Source organism: Plasmodium gaboni, chromosome 3 (genome assembly GCF_001602025.1).
Source record: "Plasmodium gaboni strain SY75 chromosome 3, whole genome shotgun sequence".
Lineage (NCBI taxonomy): Eukaryota > Apicomplexa > Aconoidasida > Haemosporida > Plasmodiidae > Plasmodium > Plasmodium gaboni.
This window is the reverse complement of record NC_031483.1, coordinates 162,475-181,725: the sequence shown is the minus strand read 5'-3', so window position 1 is coordinate 181,725 and position 19,251 is coordinate 162,475. Positions and strand designations below refer to the sequence as shown.

General features: G+C 18.3%; 3 protein-coding genes and 1 pseudogene across 4 annotated transcripts; 3 read left to right on the top strand and 1 right to left on the bottom strand.

Annotated features, from left to right (window-relative positions):
- Nucleotides 1-199: 199 nt before the first annotated feature.
- PGSY75_0305700 (putative ubiquitin-conjugating enzyme E2) lies at nt 200-1,028 on the top strand (the record flags this gene model as incomplete). The annotated part of the gene is made up of 3 exons (XM_018783914.1): nt 200-208; nt 416-685; nt 879-1,028. The coding sequence occupies 3 exons, from the start codon at nt 200-202 to the stop codon at nt 1,026-1,028; spliced, it is 429 nt and encodes a 142-aa protein (XP_018643497.1).
- A 1,254-nt stretch (nt 1,029-2,282) lies between these two features.
- On the top strand, nt 2,283-3,995 carry PGSY75_0305600 (putative AP endonuclease (DNA-[apurinic or apyrimidinic site] lyase); the record flags this gene model as incomplete). Its single annotated transcript, XM_018783913.1, has 1 exon — nt 2,283-3,995. The coding sequence occupies one exon, from the start codon at nt 2,283-2,285 to the stop codon at nt 3,993-3,995; it is 1,713 nt and encodes a 570-aa protein (XP_018643496.1).
- A 2,243-nt stretch (nt 3,996-6,238) lies between these two features.
- PGSY75_0305500 (hypothetical protein) lies at nt 6,239-17,755 on the top strand (annotated as a pseudogene; the record flags this gene model as incomplete). The annotated part of the gene is given in 3 exon segments: nt 6,239-15,262; nt 15,265-16,337; nt 16,339-17,755. Coding segments are annotated over 3 exon segments (11,514 nt in total).
- Nucleotides 17,756-18,355: 600 nt separating this feature from the next.
- PGSY75_0305400 (hypothetical protein) lies at nt 18,356-19,005 on the bottom strand (the record flags this gene model as incomplete). The annotated part of the gene is made up of 3 exons (XM_018783912.1): nt 18,356-18,552; nt 18,635-18,706; nt 18,837-19,005. 3 exons carry the CDS (start codon nt 19,003-19,005, stop codon nt 18,356-18,358), a joined length of 438 nt encoding a protein of 145 aa, XP_018643495.1.
- Nucleotides 19,006-19,251: the final 246 nt, after the last annotated feature.

Below are 19,251 nucleotides of genomic sequence, written 5' to 3'. Positions count from 1 at the left end.
AAAAAAAAAAAAAAAAAAAAAAAAAAAAAAAAAAAAAAAAAAAAAAAAAAAAAAAAAAAAGGGAGTAAATATAAAATAATATATATAATAAATAAATATATATATATATATATATATATATATATATATATATATATTAATTTATTTGATTATATATTGTTACATATATATATTTTTTTCGTGACAAAGATATCAAACAATGAGTGAGGTAATAAACAAAAGACTTGAAAAAGGATGGATAACTAAAATTATAATTATATATATATAATTAATTTGTGTGTATTAGTTTTATATACACTCATATATATATATATATATATATATATATATATGTGTATGTTTCATTGTAATATATTTTATAATTTAATATATGTCCTTTTTGGCTGTTTTCACTTGGTAATATTTATTTTATTAGGTAATTGTACCAAGAAGTTTCAGATTATTAGATGAATTGGAAAGAGGACAAAAAGGAAACGTAAGTGAAGGTGTTTCTTTTGGATTAGAAAGTGCTGATGATATTACCTTGTCTAATTGGTCATGTACAATTTTTGGACAACCTGGTACTGTTTTTGAAAATCGAATATATTCCCTCACAATATTTTGTGATGATAATTATCCTGATTCACCCCCAACAGTCAAATTTGATACTAAAATAGAAATGTCCTGTGTCGACAATTGTGGAAGGGTAAGTCCTTAACTTTAAAGTGGATATATACACACATATATATATATATATATATATATATATATATATAATTATATCCACTTATATTATAACATGATTAGTAGTATATATCATAATTTATTATATAATAAGAATATATTATCATTCGTTACATATACATGTTCCTTTATTTTTAATTTACTTCATATTTTAGGTCATTAAAAATAATTTACATATATTAAAAAACTGGAATAGAAATTATACCATTGAAACCATTTTAATTTCCTTGAGACAAGAAATGTTGTCAAGTGCTAATAAGAGATTACCACAACCAAACGAAGGAGAAGTATATTCAAACAATTAATTATAAAATTATAAAATTATAAAAAATATAGGAAATTTTACCCTTAGAAAATATGTTATTTATATTATATTTACACCAAAAAAAAAAAAAAAAATTTATCATATTTTACCCTTTGTTTTACTTTTTATTAAGCATATATATAAATATATATATATATATATATATATACATATATATATATATTTTTTTTTTTTTTTTTTTCTACGTGTATTACGCATATACATATTTGTGTATTACTATATATTTATGTATGTGTCCAAATTGTTTACGTTATAATTAAAAAAATAAAATAAAAAAAAAAATAACAAGTGTATTATCTTTTTTTTTTAAATTGAAGTTTTTAATTTTTTATAAAATTACAAAAATAATAAAGTTTCTTCCTTTTTGTTTTAAAAAAAATTTTCACACAAATTATTTATTAAACAATCATACATATAAATAAATAAATATATAAATATATATATATATATATATATATATATATATATATTATGTTTAATATTTTAATGTTGTTTTAATATAAGGCAAGGTACTTATTTTCTAAGATCTATGGCATTTATCACCCACATTATTATATTGATTCTTTTTCACATGCTTTTTAGAATGAACAATGTATTATCTTTGCGATATGCAAGTATAAATATATTATCATATATATATATATATATATATATATTTATCGTGTTCAATGCAATATAAATATTATTAAATGAGAATTTTTATTAATACGCGAAATAATATTTATTTATTCGAAAAAGAGAATATACATATATTGTAATTTTATATATATGTATATATATTAATGTGAAATATTATATTATACATATAATGACTATATATTATATATGTCATATTACTTTTTTTTTTTTTTATCCTTTGAATTCTTAAATTGTTTTGTTGATATAATATATATATAATATATATATATTTTTTTTTATATGTATGATATTTTTTTTTTTTTTTTTTTTTGCACACGTTTTAATTATTTTTTTTGTGTAAAGATATTACTATTATGATATTCCTAGGAGAAAATAAAAGTAAAAATTTAATATATATATACATATATATATTTGAATAGTTCGTTTTAAAATTATTATATATATATATATATATATATATATTTTTTTTTTATTTTCTTTTTAACCTTGTGATATTCTGGTTTAAATTTTCAAATTTTATAATATTAATAATTATGCCGTTTAAATTACATATTTATATTTATATGTGAGGATGATACTTATTATATAAAGGTTAATGAAAATTACTAGTCTTCATTTTTTAATATTTCATAAAAAATTAACTTACTTTTCAACAAAAGTTAAAACGAAAAAAATATTTTATCAGAGAAGTTTGAATAATATATATGCTTGTAATAATAGAACGATGCCTATTGATATAGCTGAAATAAAGAAAACAAATAATTATGCATTAGACACTCATGAATCACAAAAATTGGCAAATACAATAAAAGAAGTAAAAGAAATAAAAAACAGTAACGAACAAAATAATAATAATAATATTAATAGTATTAATAGTATTAATAGTAATAATTATCCCTTTAGTCTTAAAGAAACGAAACTTATAGTTAAAGAAGAGGTAACAAATCCTATTGTTAATAATATTCTAAATAATAATAAGCTTTATACACAGTTAAATAATATACTACCAATCAAAGCTGAAGAAATGAAAGAAGAATGTGTAAAGGATGAAAGTTTAAGAGATGTGGAAATAGAAATGAATGATAAAGAAGAAGAAAAACAAAATATTGATCAAGAGATTACCAATATAAATATTAAAGTGGAAGAAGATAGAAATATCCAATGCAACAATTCTAATGTTAATGAGAAAAAAAGAATTAGACCTGTAGATATAAATAACGAATTAAGTTATAAAAAAATATTAACTGAAGATATTGTAGTAAAGTCTAATATAGAGAATGAAGTTAAAATTATTGTTACGTGGAATATGAATAGTATAACTGTACGTTATAAGAATAAAAAAAAATGGAGTGAATTTATGAATTTTTTTAATGATCTTAATGCTGATGTATTATGTTTTCAAGAGGTTAGATTACCAGCTATGAATTTATCAGAATCAGGTGATAATAAAAATAAGAATAAAAACAAAAACGATGGAATACGTGATAGAGGAAAAATAAAAAATAGTGATCAAAAAAGTTTAGCTGATTATGAAATTATGGAACAAATATTAAATGATGATTTTAAAAATTATAATGCATATTTTAGTTTAGCTAATATTAAATATAGTGGTCAATTAGTTTTAGTAAAAAAAAGTATACATATAGAATCTATAAGATATAATTTATTTTTTGAAAACAATGCACATATACATCATGATGAAGGTCGTGTTATTTTAGTTGAGTTCTCAAATTTCTTTTTATTATCAACATATACACCTAACAATGGTTTTGATCATGTTAAATTTGAAAGAAGAAGATTATTTGATGAACAATTACAAAAATTTGTTACTATTATTAAAAATGAAAAACAAAAACCACTAGTATGGACAGGAGATTTAAATATAGCTCCAGAAGATATCGATTTATCACATCCAGCTGAATTCAGAAGAATGAAAAAAGGAAACGTTCCAAAAGAATTTATAGGGCAACCTGGATGTACTGATTTTGAAAGAAAAAATTTCCAGAAAATTTTAAATGCTGGAAATTTAGTTGACTCATATAGATATTTACAAAATATAAAACAAAATGAAGATAAAAAAAATAATATTCAACACACACCTAATATTAATGATAATATCTATACTTGGAGATGTCCATTTCTTCTAGGTAAATCATGTAATAAAGCTATGAGAATTGATCATTTTATTGTATCCAAAGAATTTCTTAATCGTATTAATAAAATACATATACAAGGATTTAGTGTTTTCCATAATAATTTCTATGGATCTGACCACTGCCCAGTTATATTATACCTCAAAAATGATTAATAATGAAAAAGAAGAAAAATAAAAAATAATCAAATATTATACTTTTTTTTTTTTTTTAATACATAATAGTCTTCATCATATATATATATATAAATTATTAAAATTTTTTTTTTTTTTTAAAGAGCCAACAATATTGTTATTTTAAAACTTGTCAAAAGGTATCTATAAGCCTTATACATTAAAATGATATATAAATAATATATATATATTATATATATATTATATATATATATAGTATTTTTTTTTTTTTTCTCGCACACGTTTTATAAGATCAATATATTAAGAATAACTATTATTTTAATATATACCTATAACCATCAATTTGTAGGTTAAAAAAAAAAAAAAAAAAAATCTATGAATTGTAAATTATAAAGAAAATATTAAACCTTTTTAATGGTACTAAAAAAAAAAATTATTCAAATGAATAGTACATATCTCAATATATATATATATATTTTTCCTATTAAGTATAAAATATTTTTTTATTATATAATACAGAAAAAAAATGCAAAAAAAACTCAAAAAAAAAAAAAAAAAAAAAAAAATTTATATATATATATATATATATATTTTTATAAGGACTACCCCCCTATTTTAATATATACATATTATATAGAATTAAATTGTACTTATATATAATAATATATATATAATACCATAATAATTATATATTTGATTTTCAATTCTGTTTATATAATTATTATAAACAATTTATTTAATTTTATTCTTCTTACGTTTTATTATCATTATTATTATTATTATTATATATGCCAAAGCGCAATTTATTAAAGGATAATATTATAATGAGAGAAAGTAAATAAGAAAAAACCTCGATTTGAAAAACCAAAAAAATATTATAATGAAGTAGAAAGAAAACGTATATTATAACACTATTTATACTATATGATATATATAATATATATATATATATGTATATATAATATATATATAATATTTTATAATATAATATATATATATATATATTATATATCAAAACGAAGATTATAAAAAATGTTATATTAAAATTTATAGATAAAAATTCAAAAAAAAAATAAATAATAAAATAATATATTTATATATATATATATATATATAACATATAATATATATTTATTTTTTTATAATTATCATCTAATATATTAAATTAAAAGTTACCATAATATGACTTTATTTAATGGTTATTTTAAATAAAAAAAAAATATATATATTATTTTATAAAAAAAAATATAATGATAAAATATATATTTTTATATATAAATAACATTATTATTATTTCTTCAAAATTTAATTTTTTTTTGCTTTTAAAAATTTTTTAGCAACATTCTTTTTTTGGCGAAATATTTATTTTATGTCGATAGTTTTTTTTTTTTTTTTTTATTATTTTAAATATTTATTATATAAAAACGATTTAGATTGAAAATTTTTAATAAAAGAAAATTAAGCGTAATATATTATTATATATATATATATAATATATTATAATATACATGTATATATGTAATATTATTTCATATATATACTTTAATATTACATCTTTTTTTATTACCTGAAAAATAAATATACATATATATATATATATATATATATATTTTTATATATATATATTTCTATGTGTGTTGATATTTTTTACGGTTAAAAATTTTATTTTATTTTACTTTATTTTATTTTTTTTTCACGTTGTTTTGTTATTATATTATAGTTATATTTAATGTTTGAAAAAATTATTTGTCATATTTCAGTTTTTTAATTTTTTCAAAAAGAAAAAAAAAAAAAATTTTTTTTTTTAATATATTTTAATTATTTGAAATATTGGCCCATTTAAAAATATTTTTCCAAATTTCCACAAATGTGAATATATATATAATATATAATATATATATATAATTTATATGTGTATATATTTATTTTTTATTTTAAATTAAGAAAAACCTTTTTTAATTTTATGAAAGGGTTACCAAAAATTAAATATAAAAAATGAGCAGAATATAATTGTATATTTAAAGTAAAACATATATATATATATATTTATATATATATATTATATTTATATATAATAGTACATTGATTTTTAATATACACACGTGAGTACCACAAAATTATAGAAATAAAAAAAAAAAAAAAAAAAAAAAAAAAAGTGGTGATCTATTTTGTTTTTTTTTGTTTTGTTTTTAATTGTATATATTTTTTTCCTTTTATTTTATAATTTTTTTGACGACGTATGGAATTTGACATGTTAATTAAAAATGATAAAGAAGAGCGAGGAATCTAAACGTTTGTTGAGGAAGAAATTAAATAATGACATAACTAATATATTATTACTATTTGAGAAGGTGCAGGAATGGGCTGATTTAAGTAATATATTACAGAAGTTATATTTGACAATTGAGAAATATGAATTATTTGTAGATGTATCATCAAAATTTTTATTATTTCGTAGATTATCACAATGTTTGAATCCTTTATTACCATCAGGAGTCCATTCGAAAGCTTTGATAATATATTCTTCTATTTTTAAAAAGGTGGAGATGGATTTTTTTATAAATAATATTCATATATTATGTTCAGGCATATTTGAATTTATGCTACATTGTACTATAAATTTGAAGACAATATATTTTAAGAATATAAAGAGTATATTACGTTTAAAAGAAAATGTATATATATTTGCATATGCATTATTATTATCATTATTTAACGTGGTTGATAGTGATAATAATATATTGTTATATATTTATTCTATAAATAATTATATTGGTGAAAATATATTTTTTAATAATATATGGTTATTATTATTAAGACATCCTGAAATCAGAACAAATATTTTAAATTTTTTAGAAGCATCTTTTAGCCCACAAATATATTTATTATCAAAAGAAAGAATTAAAAAACTTCTTCCATATAAAGATCATTTAGTATTATCATCTATTATATATTGTTTAAATGATAAAAATATATTAAATCAAAGAATAACATTAAGCTTATTAATAAATAATTTCCCTTTATCATATGTACCAAATAAAAAAAATAATAAAAAAAAAATTATTGATAAAAATAAAAGTAATGATTATCATATTGATAAGACTCCTTATTCTCCTTTCAATGCAAGTACATCATCAGTCCTATTAAATAATAGTAATATGGATAGTATGAATGATAATAGAATAAATCCAAATAATATAAATAATAATAAAACTAATAATATTCAAATAAATAATGATTATATGTTTGGTGATATGATGAATAAACAAAATGATAGGGCACTCATACAATCTAATAAAATGTTAAACCGTCATAATATTATAGGAGAAGATCATATGGATGATGATTTATTATCTTCATTTCAAGATGATAACAGTGAAAAAAAAAATAATAATTTCATGTTATTAAATGAAAATAATAAAATATCAAGTTCGAAGGAACATTTAGATAATATGCACAATCGTATTATTAAAAGTCATGACGATATTATGGATTCGAAACAAAATAAAATGAACCTTTCTAATGATGAAAAAAATCATTGGAACAATTTAAATAATAAAGATCCTAATTATGAGGATAAAAATATATATGGAGAAAAACATGTAGGATTGAAATCTGATTATGGACCACTTTCATATGAAGAAAGTATGCAAAGGAAATTACATAACAATAATCATAATAATAATAATAATTTGAAATATCAAGGAAGTGTAGATTATGATGAACATGATATAAGTATGTCCACAGAAAATGAAAAATATGGACAAGTAAGAAATGAAAATATGAAAGATGTTTTTATAATGTCTAAAGGCAAAATGATGAGAAAAGGATATGAAGAAAATGGTCATCATATTAATATAAATGATGATGATAATTTGAATTATGATGAAAATGACGATGACGACGAATATGACAATTATCATAAAAATAATTATAATGATGAAAATTATTTTAATGAATATGATGAAGATGATCAATATGATAATAATCATAATAATGATAGTAATAATAGTATGCTTCATTTAGGAGGTGCTAATAGAAATAGAAGAAAACAATTAAAAAAAAAATTAAGTAACACAGGAGATATAAATAATTATCAAGATGATGATGATGATAATAATAACAACAATAATAACAATAATAATAATAATAATAGTATCCTATTTAGTGACACTAGTAAAAAATTGATTGCTAGAAATGTAATATTTTTATTAAAAAAATCAGATATAAGTTTGAATAGAAGAATTTTTAAATATTTGTATTTATATGAAAGTAATGATGAAAAGAATTTTAAAGATAAAGAAATAAATTTTGAAAACTATAAAATATATTGTGAAACTATAATTGATATATTAGAAAACAAAACTGATGATGATTATAATAGTATAGCTGAAGTTATATATATATTATTTAAGAATAAAGATTATATTAATATAAATAGATATATTATGGAACAAGCATTTTTATATTTATTAAATTTTTGTTATAAAAATAGAGAAAATACATCTATAAAAACATTTTTAAAGAATATGTTAAATTTAAATTTAATAAGTTATGAAAATATATTAAATATCTTTTTATATACATTTTATTATTTAAGAAGAAATGATAATTTATTTGTACATTATACAAATATATATATAAAGAAATATATTAACTTATTAAATATTATGACTTTTTTTGTTGAATTTATAAAACAAATGAATAAATATATATATATCCAATTTTTATTTCATTTTAATTTAGCTACTTTAAAATTAATGAATTTTTTGAATTTGAAGATAATAAATATAATAAAAAAATATAGCCATGTAAAAGATTTAAATGAAAAATATTTTATAGATTCAAATGATGTCGTATCAGGAAGACATAGTACATTATATTATTTTTATTTCTTTGTTACACATTATAATAATTATTATTTGAATAAATGTTTAACTATTATTGTAAAGGATATATTACCACAAAATAATGTAAATCGAAAAATGATGAATTATCAATCTCATTATTATGCTAATAATAATAAGCATATGTTATATATGAATACACACGATGTTCATGGTACTCGGATGGAAGAATATTCAAATAAAATACAAAAAATTGGATTTAAAAATGAAATAGTTGACAGAAAAAATAAATATGATAATAATGAATATAGTGAAAATGAAATTAAAATGAGAACGGTTGATAATTCTATGAATTATATAAAGAGGAAGGTAAAAAAGAAGAATATGGAAAGTAAGGATAGTAGTAATAGTATGAGTAATATGGAGATTAATGCAAGTGTCACGATGTCAAATCGTGTTAACAATATGGATAGTATGCAACATGTTCAATATGATGGCATGTCTAGCATGGACCACATGAACAACAAAATGAATGACAACAACAACAACAACAATAATAATAATAATAATAATAATAATAATAGTGTGAATTATTTTTTTGATGGTAATAATGTAAACTTTGAAAATAATAACAAACTTTATTTCGAAAAGGGTTATAATAATAACTATTCAAGAATTGAAAATGATGAATCATTTCATAATATTCTTATGAAATATAAATATAAATTAAAACAGAATTTAATTGATGCTATTATTAAGAATCACGAATTATATTTCTTTACAAATAATTATGAATATATTATTTTTTTATTTTATAATTATCATTTATTAATAGAAAAAGAAAAATTAGATAAGAGTTGTTTTTATTTTTTAAAAAATATACTAAATAATTGTACTTGTGAAAATAAGAATAAATTTTATTTTTGGTGTTTCTTATTTTTACATATAATACGTATTAATTTTAATAAATCCTTGTTAAAGAATTATAAAATTAAAGAAGATGGTAATGAAACTGACGACGATGATGATGATGATGACGACGAGGATGATGAGGACGAATTGGAAGATGAAGAGGAAGAGGATGAAGAAGATTTAGATGTGGATGAATTAAAAAATGTGTCATCAAAAAAAGGGAAAAAGAAAAAGAAGAAAAATATACGTAAAAATAAATTGATGAATAAGAAATATGGTAGAAGAGGTAGTAATAAATATTATTATTATTTAACAAGTGATAAAGAGATAATGTTACATGGTGGTATGATGGGTGTTGTAAATGATAGTGACATGGAACATGATGAAGAAGATAATATAGATGTAGATGATGAAGATGAACACATGTTCAGTTATAATAAACATAAGATTAGAAATAAGAATTTTGGTGAATTAAATAAAATGAAATATATGAATGAAGATATAACAAATAACAATAATAATAATAATATGAATAATAATATGAATAGTATGAATAATACTAATAATATGAATAATAATATGAATAGTATGAATAATTGTAATAATAAATATCGTAATTATTTTAGAAGTTCTGAAGAAGAATTATTATTTAATAAAAGATTTGTGGAGTTTTTATTACCATATTCAAATAATATAGCAAAATATATTTTCCAGTATATAAAAATATTGAAGAAAAATAAAAAGTTTATAAAATTATTTTTTGATATAAATTATTTATATTTTTTCTGTGATAATATGTTTTGTTTAAAGATTTTAAAGAAAAGTTTAAAATGTAAAGATAATCATGAGTTGACTATAAATGTAAAGGTGATATTAGAATATATAATTAATAGTAAGACAAATGAATATCATATAATTCATTCAAATTTTTATAATCTAACACATGATGTATTTAAGTTATATAGTAGACGTAATAATTTGATAAATTATTATTTAATAAAATATATAATGCGAAATAAGGAAAACTTGTCTTATATATTTGATAATATAATTATAAGTATGTTTGATTTGATAATACAAATAGAAAATTTGTATAACCAAATTGAAATGATGAAAAATGATTTCTCATATAGTGTGGTTAAAAATAATGGAAACGTGTATGATAATAATGCTATGGTTGAAGCGATAGACCAAAGAAAATCCCAGTATGTATCTTTGAAGGATAATATGAATAACATCAACATAAATAATAACACAATTAATAACACACATAATAACACACATAACAACAACAATAATAATAATAATAATAATAATAATTGTAACAATAATTTTGTTAATAACAATTTATATGTAAGTGAAAATGCTAGAGAAAACAATTACATGAATTTAATAAATACTTATGAGAAATATCTTAAAAAGCTAAAATGCAAATTTGATTATATTAGCTATTTCTTTTTAAATATGGAGAATTTTATGCTTTGGCTATACAAACATAAGATCAGTAAAAAAATATATCATTCACGTAATAAAATGACATTAACAAATTATGAGAAAAATATGGCCATAATTATTTGTTATATATGTACAGAAGGTAATATAAATTCTTTCTTTTTTCGAAATTATTTAGATGTGTTTTTTATATTATTTTTAAAAATAATATATTTGAATGAAAATATTAGCGAATTAAATAATAGTGCAAATAATATAATACAAAAAGAAAAGAATAATTTAAAACATAATTCCTTGTTGGAATTTAAAAGAGATACATTAAGTATGTTAAATAATATATTCAATATGAATCATAATAAAAAGTTTGAATATATGAAAATTTTAAATTTATATTATAGACAAATTATACATCATTTATTATTTTTATATTATTATTTTACTGTTAAGAAATATTATGTATTACAATTACAACTAGTACATTTTATAAGATATATTTTACCATTATATGAAAAGAATATTGATAAGAAATTTTTAACAAATGAAAATACAGAGAAAGATAAAGTTTTTAAACGTATGAAATATAATAATTATGAAGAATTTATTAGTGCTAGTAAATATCATTTTGAAATTATAAATAGAAATAATTATAATATGAAAAATGATGTCTTTATTTTTAGTATATTAAGAAAATCTATGACCATCATTTTTAATTTAAATGAACAAGTTTTATATAAAGAAGTTTTAAAAACTATAATTGATTTAATAGAAAATATTATTGATGAAAAAGAAGTAAAAAATTATTATCTAACCGTTTTCTTTTTAGATTTATTATATATTATTAAAATGGAAGATCAAAAAAAAAAGAAAAATATTTTTTTTATTATGAAATTTTGTCAATTCTTGATAGAAATATTTAAATTAATATATAGAGATGAAATGAAAAATGAATTAAAATGTGATAAAAAATATCAAGATGATAATATTACAATTGATATTATAGAAAATGCTTTAAGTAATAATAAAATGTCTACAGCTAGTTTTTGTACCATTTTTTCTATAAAAACAGATGATAAATTTGTAAATGTGCAGCATAAAAATATATCCAACTTGTTCTCTGTAATATTTAATTTATATGCATTTCTAAAGAAAAAAATTAAATTATATTACAAGCATAATAAGCACTTGATTAATAATGACGACAAGAATAATGTAACGAATAATAATAGTTATATATATTATGATAATAATAGTAATCTATGTAATAATAATAATAGTAACATATACAACAACAATAATAATAATAGTAACATATATAACAACAATAATAATAATAATAATGAAAGTAATGCTTTTAACGATAATATATCGAACATTAATAATATGAATAATATGAATAATATGAATAACATGAATAATATGAATAATATGAATAATATGAATAATATGAATAATATGAATAATATCAATAATATGAATAATATGAATAATATGAATAATATCAACAATATCAACAATATGAATAATATGAACAATATCAATAGTGTAAATGATATGTATCAGGTATCCCAACAAACAAACAATAATATTAGATTTAATGATGCGTCTTCAAGTGTGGCCAGGGGAAATAACATTAATTCAAATGAAAATATTAATCAAAATGATATAAATAATAGTAGTAATTTTAATTATAATCGTGGATTGAATAATATGAATGCAGATATAAATAATGTGACAGGAGGGAACTTTAAGAATCCAAACTCTTACAATAATAATAATAATATTAATTCGTTTTATTCACATAATAGTAGTGATTTCAATAAGGATAATGATAATATGAGAAATAATGTAAATAACTCCAATAATAATTTTCTTAATAATAATAATAGTAAGCAAGATATACAGATAATGAATAGAAATAATGACCCAAGTGGAAATGTGAATAACATTGATAACAGCAGTACGTATAGTTATATGAATAATGTAAATAATGATATATCTATGAGACTTACAAATATGAATAATAATAATAATAATAATAATATTTTTGCATATAATAAAAATAATCAAAATGTGATGGTCAATAATATAAACAATCAAGATAAATCAGATCATCATAATAATAATCATCAATATATGTATAAAGAAAATGATGTGAACCAATTTGGCAACAGTAATTATAATAACATGGATAATTCAAATAATAAGTTTTTTAATAATTATAATTATGGTAAGAATGTGGAAGCACATGCTATATATGATAATAATAATAATAATAATAGTGGACATGTGAATATAAATTCGGGTCAAGAAGAAAATAATGTAATGCCAAGAAATAATATAATGTTCAATCCTAATGTGAACAATAATGAATACTACTTTTCTCAAAAGGATGAAAATAATATGGGCAATATGAATAATATGAATAATAATAATAATCACAATATTAATCATAACAATATTTATAGTGAGGACTTAAAAACAAATGAGGGATATAATAGGAGAGAAAAAATGGGCGATGTTAATGGTGTTTATAATACAAATTATTATGATGATAAAAATAATTTAATAAAAAATGAACAAAAGAATAACTATGGATTTTGTAATAATCATGAAAATACATTTATATATAATTGTAAAAATCGTATGAATAGAAATAATTATGCTTTTAATATGGGTTCTAAAAAGAATAAGAAGATTATGTTATTAAAAGTTTGTTTAAGCAATATCATATCTATTAATAAATTATTATATTTTATAACTAGGCCAGAGTTTTTGTTTATTGACAATTTGTATAGTATATTCAAAGATTATATAAAAAATAGAAATGAGTATAATAAAGAAAGATTAAATAAATCAGATTATTATTATGAGCAGAGAGAGAAATTATATAAGGAGCACAGAAGGAAGATGAATAGACAAAATATAAGAACAGATAATAACAACAACAATAATAATAATAATAATAATGATAATAACAACAACAATAATAATAATAATAATAATAATAATAGTAGTAATAGTAACATATATAATAACAATAATAATAATAATAATTATTATTATAGTAGTAGTGTTAATAAAGTCAGCTTTGATGATGATGAAAAAATCGAAGTAGAAAGTTTTTTAGACAATAACGGTATTGTCGGAGGTAATAAAAAAATCAAAAGAGAAAAGATACGTGAATATTTTAAGAAAGAAAAGAATTTATTAAAAAAATTGAATTTTATGTCAAAGTTTAATAAGAATACTATAAAGAAGAGTATGATAGTTATGAATAATTCAGATGAATGTATAGAAAAAAAGAAATTATCTTTTTCTTTAACTTTATTAACAGAATTTGATGATGTTATATTAATAAAGATTATAGATGATTTATTAAATTATTATGAGAAATATAAAAGTAAAATAAATTTGAATGAATTTATGTATTTCTTATTTAATATATATTTAAATATATGTACATTAACGAAAAGAATTATAAATCATTTTATAGATTTTATATTTTCTTTTATAAAAAAAATTACACAAACATCACAAAATATTATGAGTAGTTTATGGTTTTTATATATATTATTTATTATAGAAAATAATCATATATATGTATTTAATGATAAATTACAAAAGAAAATAATAGTAGAACAGATTAGTATATTAATTCAAATATCTTTATATAGTTATTATTCTAAAAATGTAAAAAATAATTATAATATACAAACACCTTTACCAAATTTTGTTCAACCATTTAATATATATTATATTATTCAGAATTATTTTATAAATAATAATTATTTTCATATAAAAAAATATAATAAAAACATTAGATATTTTTATATAAAAAATATAAAATTAATAGAAAAAAATTTTAATATTCATGATTATTCAGAAATAGCAGCTATAAATGCATTATCCTTTTTACTTATGTGTTTTTATCATACAGTCAATTATAATGGTAGCAATAAAAGTTATATATGTGAATCATCTGTTAATATTTTTTATGAACATTTTAGTAAATATATATCTTTAATATATAATAATAGTTTACAAAATATATTTTATAGATATGTATTTTTATTAATATGAATCTATTAATAGATTATAATGCTAATTCCAAATATTATATAAAAAAAATTACATTCGATTTATATTCTTATATAACCAATGTAGATATTAGATGTATTAAAGCTTTATCAACATTATTTAAGAAGCTTAATGAAACAAATATAGATGAATTATTACTAGTACCTACAAGCAGTATTTTTTCTTTAAAATTTAATATTATTAATTCTAGGATCAATTATATTAATAAATTATCACTTATTATACTAGCTGGAAATCGAAATTTTTATTTATGTCATTTGCCAAAAATTGCAGAAAATATTTCTGAATATATTAAATTCTGTAACGATTTGAAATTATATAGAGAAATATTAATATTAATATGTATTATTATTATAAAAAATGATGAGAATGAAATATATATTATCATTCCTACTTTCATTTCTTTAATATTACAAATATATCATGTTGAAAGGATAAAATACAAAATGGCTGTTGAGAATATTCAAAATATTGATAAAGAGGATGATAATTATATATATGATTTCAATTCATATAATAATAAAGATGTTCTTTCCTTATTAAAAACATTATTAATCATAATAAATATATTAATTAAAAGAAATGTGAGTTTTATTAATTTCTATTCTTGGATATTTTTTAAAGATATTTCTATAAAAAAAAATCGTCTTGAAGAAAATAATAAACAACAAGATAATCTTATGATATATTATCCTGGACAAAAAACATTGGAATATAATAACAAGAAGAAAACCAAGAAGCATAATGTAGCACGTTATGTTAGTTCATCTAGTGATAAGGATGAAAGTAGTGCATATAATATTTCTGTGGATGAAGAAAATTCTTTAAAAACACAAGGAAGGTTCTTTGATGATACTTATTATAAAAGAAAAGATAATTCAGCATATGCTAATAAAATGAAAAATTTTAATACCATGTCATATGAAGATAAATCTTTATCAATGACAGGTAACATAAATAGTAGTAAGGATGTTGGATGTATGGTAAATAATGCAATACGACAAAACGTAGAACAAAATAATATCTTAAACCATAATCAAATGAATAATAATAATAAATAATAATAATAATATGTATAATTTTAATGAACGTTCTAATGATTTTACAAGTAATATGAATCAACAAAATGTTATGAATAATAATAAAAAGAAAAAAGCTTTAACTACAGATGATTATTTTGTGAATTATGATGAAAATCAAAACATTACAGAACAAACAAAATTAAATCATGATAATCAAGATAGTGTAGATGATGTAATAACTGTATATTTGAATTCTAATCAAGAAGATTATTTATATGAAAGCAAAAATAATTTTACGTCTGTCAGATCAGATAACATTTCATCAATGGTAGATATAAAAAAGGGAATTATATTAAACAATACTAATATGATAACAAATGATAACAATTTAAATAATAATATAAATAATAATAATATAAATAATAATATTCATAGTAATAGTGTTGGAACAAGCATCAAATTAGATGAAAGTAAATTCGTGCCCTTCCTTGATATTATCGAAAGAATATACTCATCGAATAATTTAATAAATAAAAAATATATATCCTCTGAAGAATTAAAAAATGAAAAAAGTAATAGAACATATAATAGTAGTTTACAAGAAGGTAGTGAATATGATGAAGGTGAAGAAGAAGAATATGATGTTGATGTTGATGATGATGTTGATATAGTAGATGTAGATGTTGAAGATGTGATTGTAGATTATAATTATTATGATAATGAAAATAATTCTGTTAAAATTATTGATGATGATGAAAGAAAAAGAAGTGTACATTTTTATCCACAACAAATTGATGGAAATACATTAAAAAGAAATTTATATTATAATGATAATTATTTAAGAGAATATATATTAAGTACAAAAAATGAATTATCTGGATATTCATCTTTTGAAAATAATCTTAGTAGTTCTTCAGTTAATTCTATAAAGAGTAATTTTTCAAATACATTTTCAAAGGATAATATAAATAAAAATATTATAACAGATGATACATCAGATGATAATGATATGATGAATAGTAATAATAGTATGAATAATATGATGGTACCTTATAATATGCATATGACTGATGATGAGTTTCAAGAAAACATAAACAATAATAACAATAATAATAATATGTATCTCTCATCAGATGATGGTTATCCTAGCCAAAGTAATCACAAATGGATACATTTTAATAGCCTATTAAATTATGACTTACATGAATTAAATAGGAAAAAAAAGAAAAAGAAAAAAAAAATATCTATACACTCTTGTAAAAATTTACCACTCGTATTAGTTTATTTATCCAAAAAAATTAAATTAAATTTCTATAAATATTCGATGAAAAAATCGAAAGAAGAAACAATCATCTTATTAAAAGAATTAAATTCTGTAGAAAATGATATTAACGATTTATTTTTAGAAGTAGACTTAAATGAAGTATATTACGATTTTTTGATTAGATAATAATTATATTGTTATGAAAATATGTATATTCTATAAATGTCTTAATAATATCTTCTTTTTATGAATATATATATGTGTGGATATACTTTGTTTTTTTTTTTTTTTTTTTTTTTTATTTGTATGTAATATATATAATATTAACATTTTAAAAATGTATAAAAACTTTTTATATAATTCTTTATATTGTAATTATATTGTTATGAAAATATGTATATTCTATAAATGTCTTAATAATATCTTCTTTTTATGAATATATATATGTGTGGATATACTTTGCTTTTTTTTTTTTTTTTTTTTATTTGTATGTAATATATATAATATTAACATTTTAAAAATGTATAAAAACTTTTTATATAATTTTTTATATTGTTTTGAGAAAGTTATTAAAAGAAATTAAAAAAATAAAATAAAATAAAATAAATAATATTTGAATATTCCATGATGTTATCACAAAATGGTTTCTTTATTTATAATATATAAATATGTAAACATTACTAAAAAAAAATATAATTATATATATATATATACATATATATATATATATTTATTTATTTATTGATATTTTATTTTACACTTTTGACAAAAAAAAAATTATACTTTTCACTTGTGCTTATAAAAATGAGGTACTGATGGGTCGGTACCTCCAATTTTGTGTTTATACGAATCGTAAACTTCCTTAAGATATTTCTTTTTTATGTTTTTAAAGTTGTATGTATAATTATTACTTTCAGCAAATTCGTTGGTCTGTTCAATGTGTGGCGTGATCACTGGAACTCCACTACGAAAGTAAAAGTATCCTACGGTTATAAAAAAATATATATATATATATATATATATGTGTATGTATGTATATTTTCATATTATTTATTTTATATTAACCAGTTTTTATTTTAAAAGCATTTTCCTTTTCGCCATTTATTAAATTCAGCATTGACTGAATTTTTTCTATGTCTAGACAATAAAAATATATATATATATATATATATATATATATATATATATTTATTTATTTATATATATATATATGCACACATGTAGACTCATATATATTATATATACATATATTTTTATGTTTTATTACTATTATAGTTATTCATAATATTTTTATGAATTTTATTTTTCATATAATTCTCATAATGAAAGGATGTTAAATCATACATCAGTTGATTAATAAATGGCTTATTTTTTCTAAACACTTCATTTAATCTATTCTTACTATAACAACCTTCTCTTTTAAACATAAAAGCCATAATATAATATTATCAAAAAATATATAACAAGGTGTAAAAAATATTTTTTCATCTATTATATATAATAATGTATTAATTCATTTTTATACTTCCTTATTATGCTCATCACATTATTATAAAAATATTAAAACAAAATAATACTGTTATATTAAAAAATTAAATATATATAAAATTAATTCTTTAATATATAAAATATTACATTTGATAATATTAAATATATATATATATATATATATTTTTTTTCTT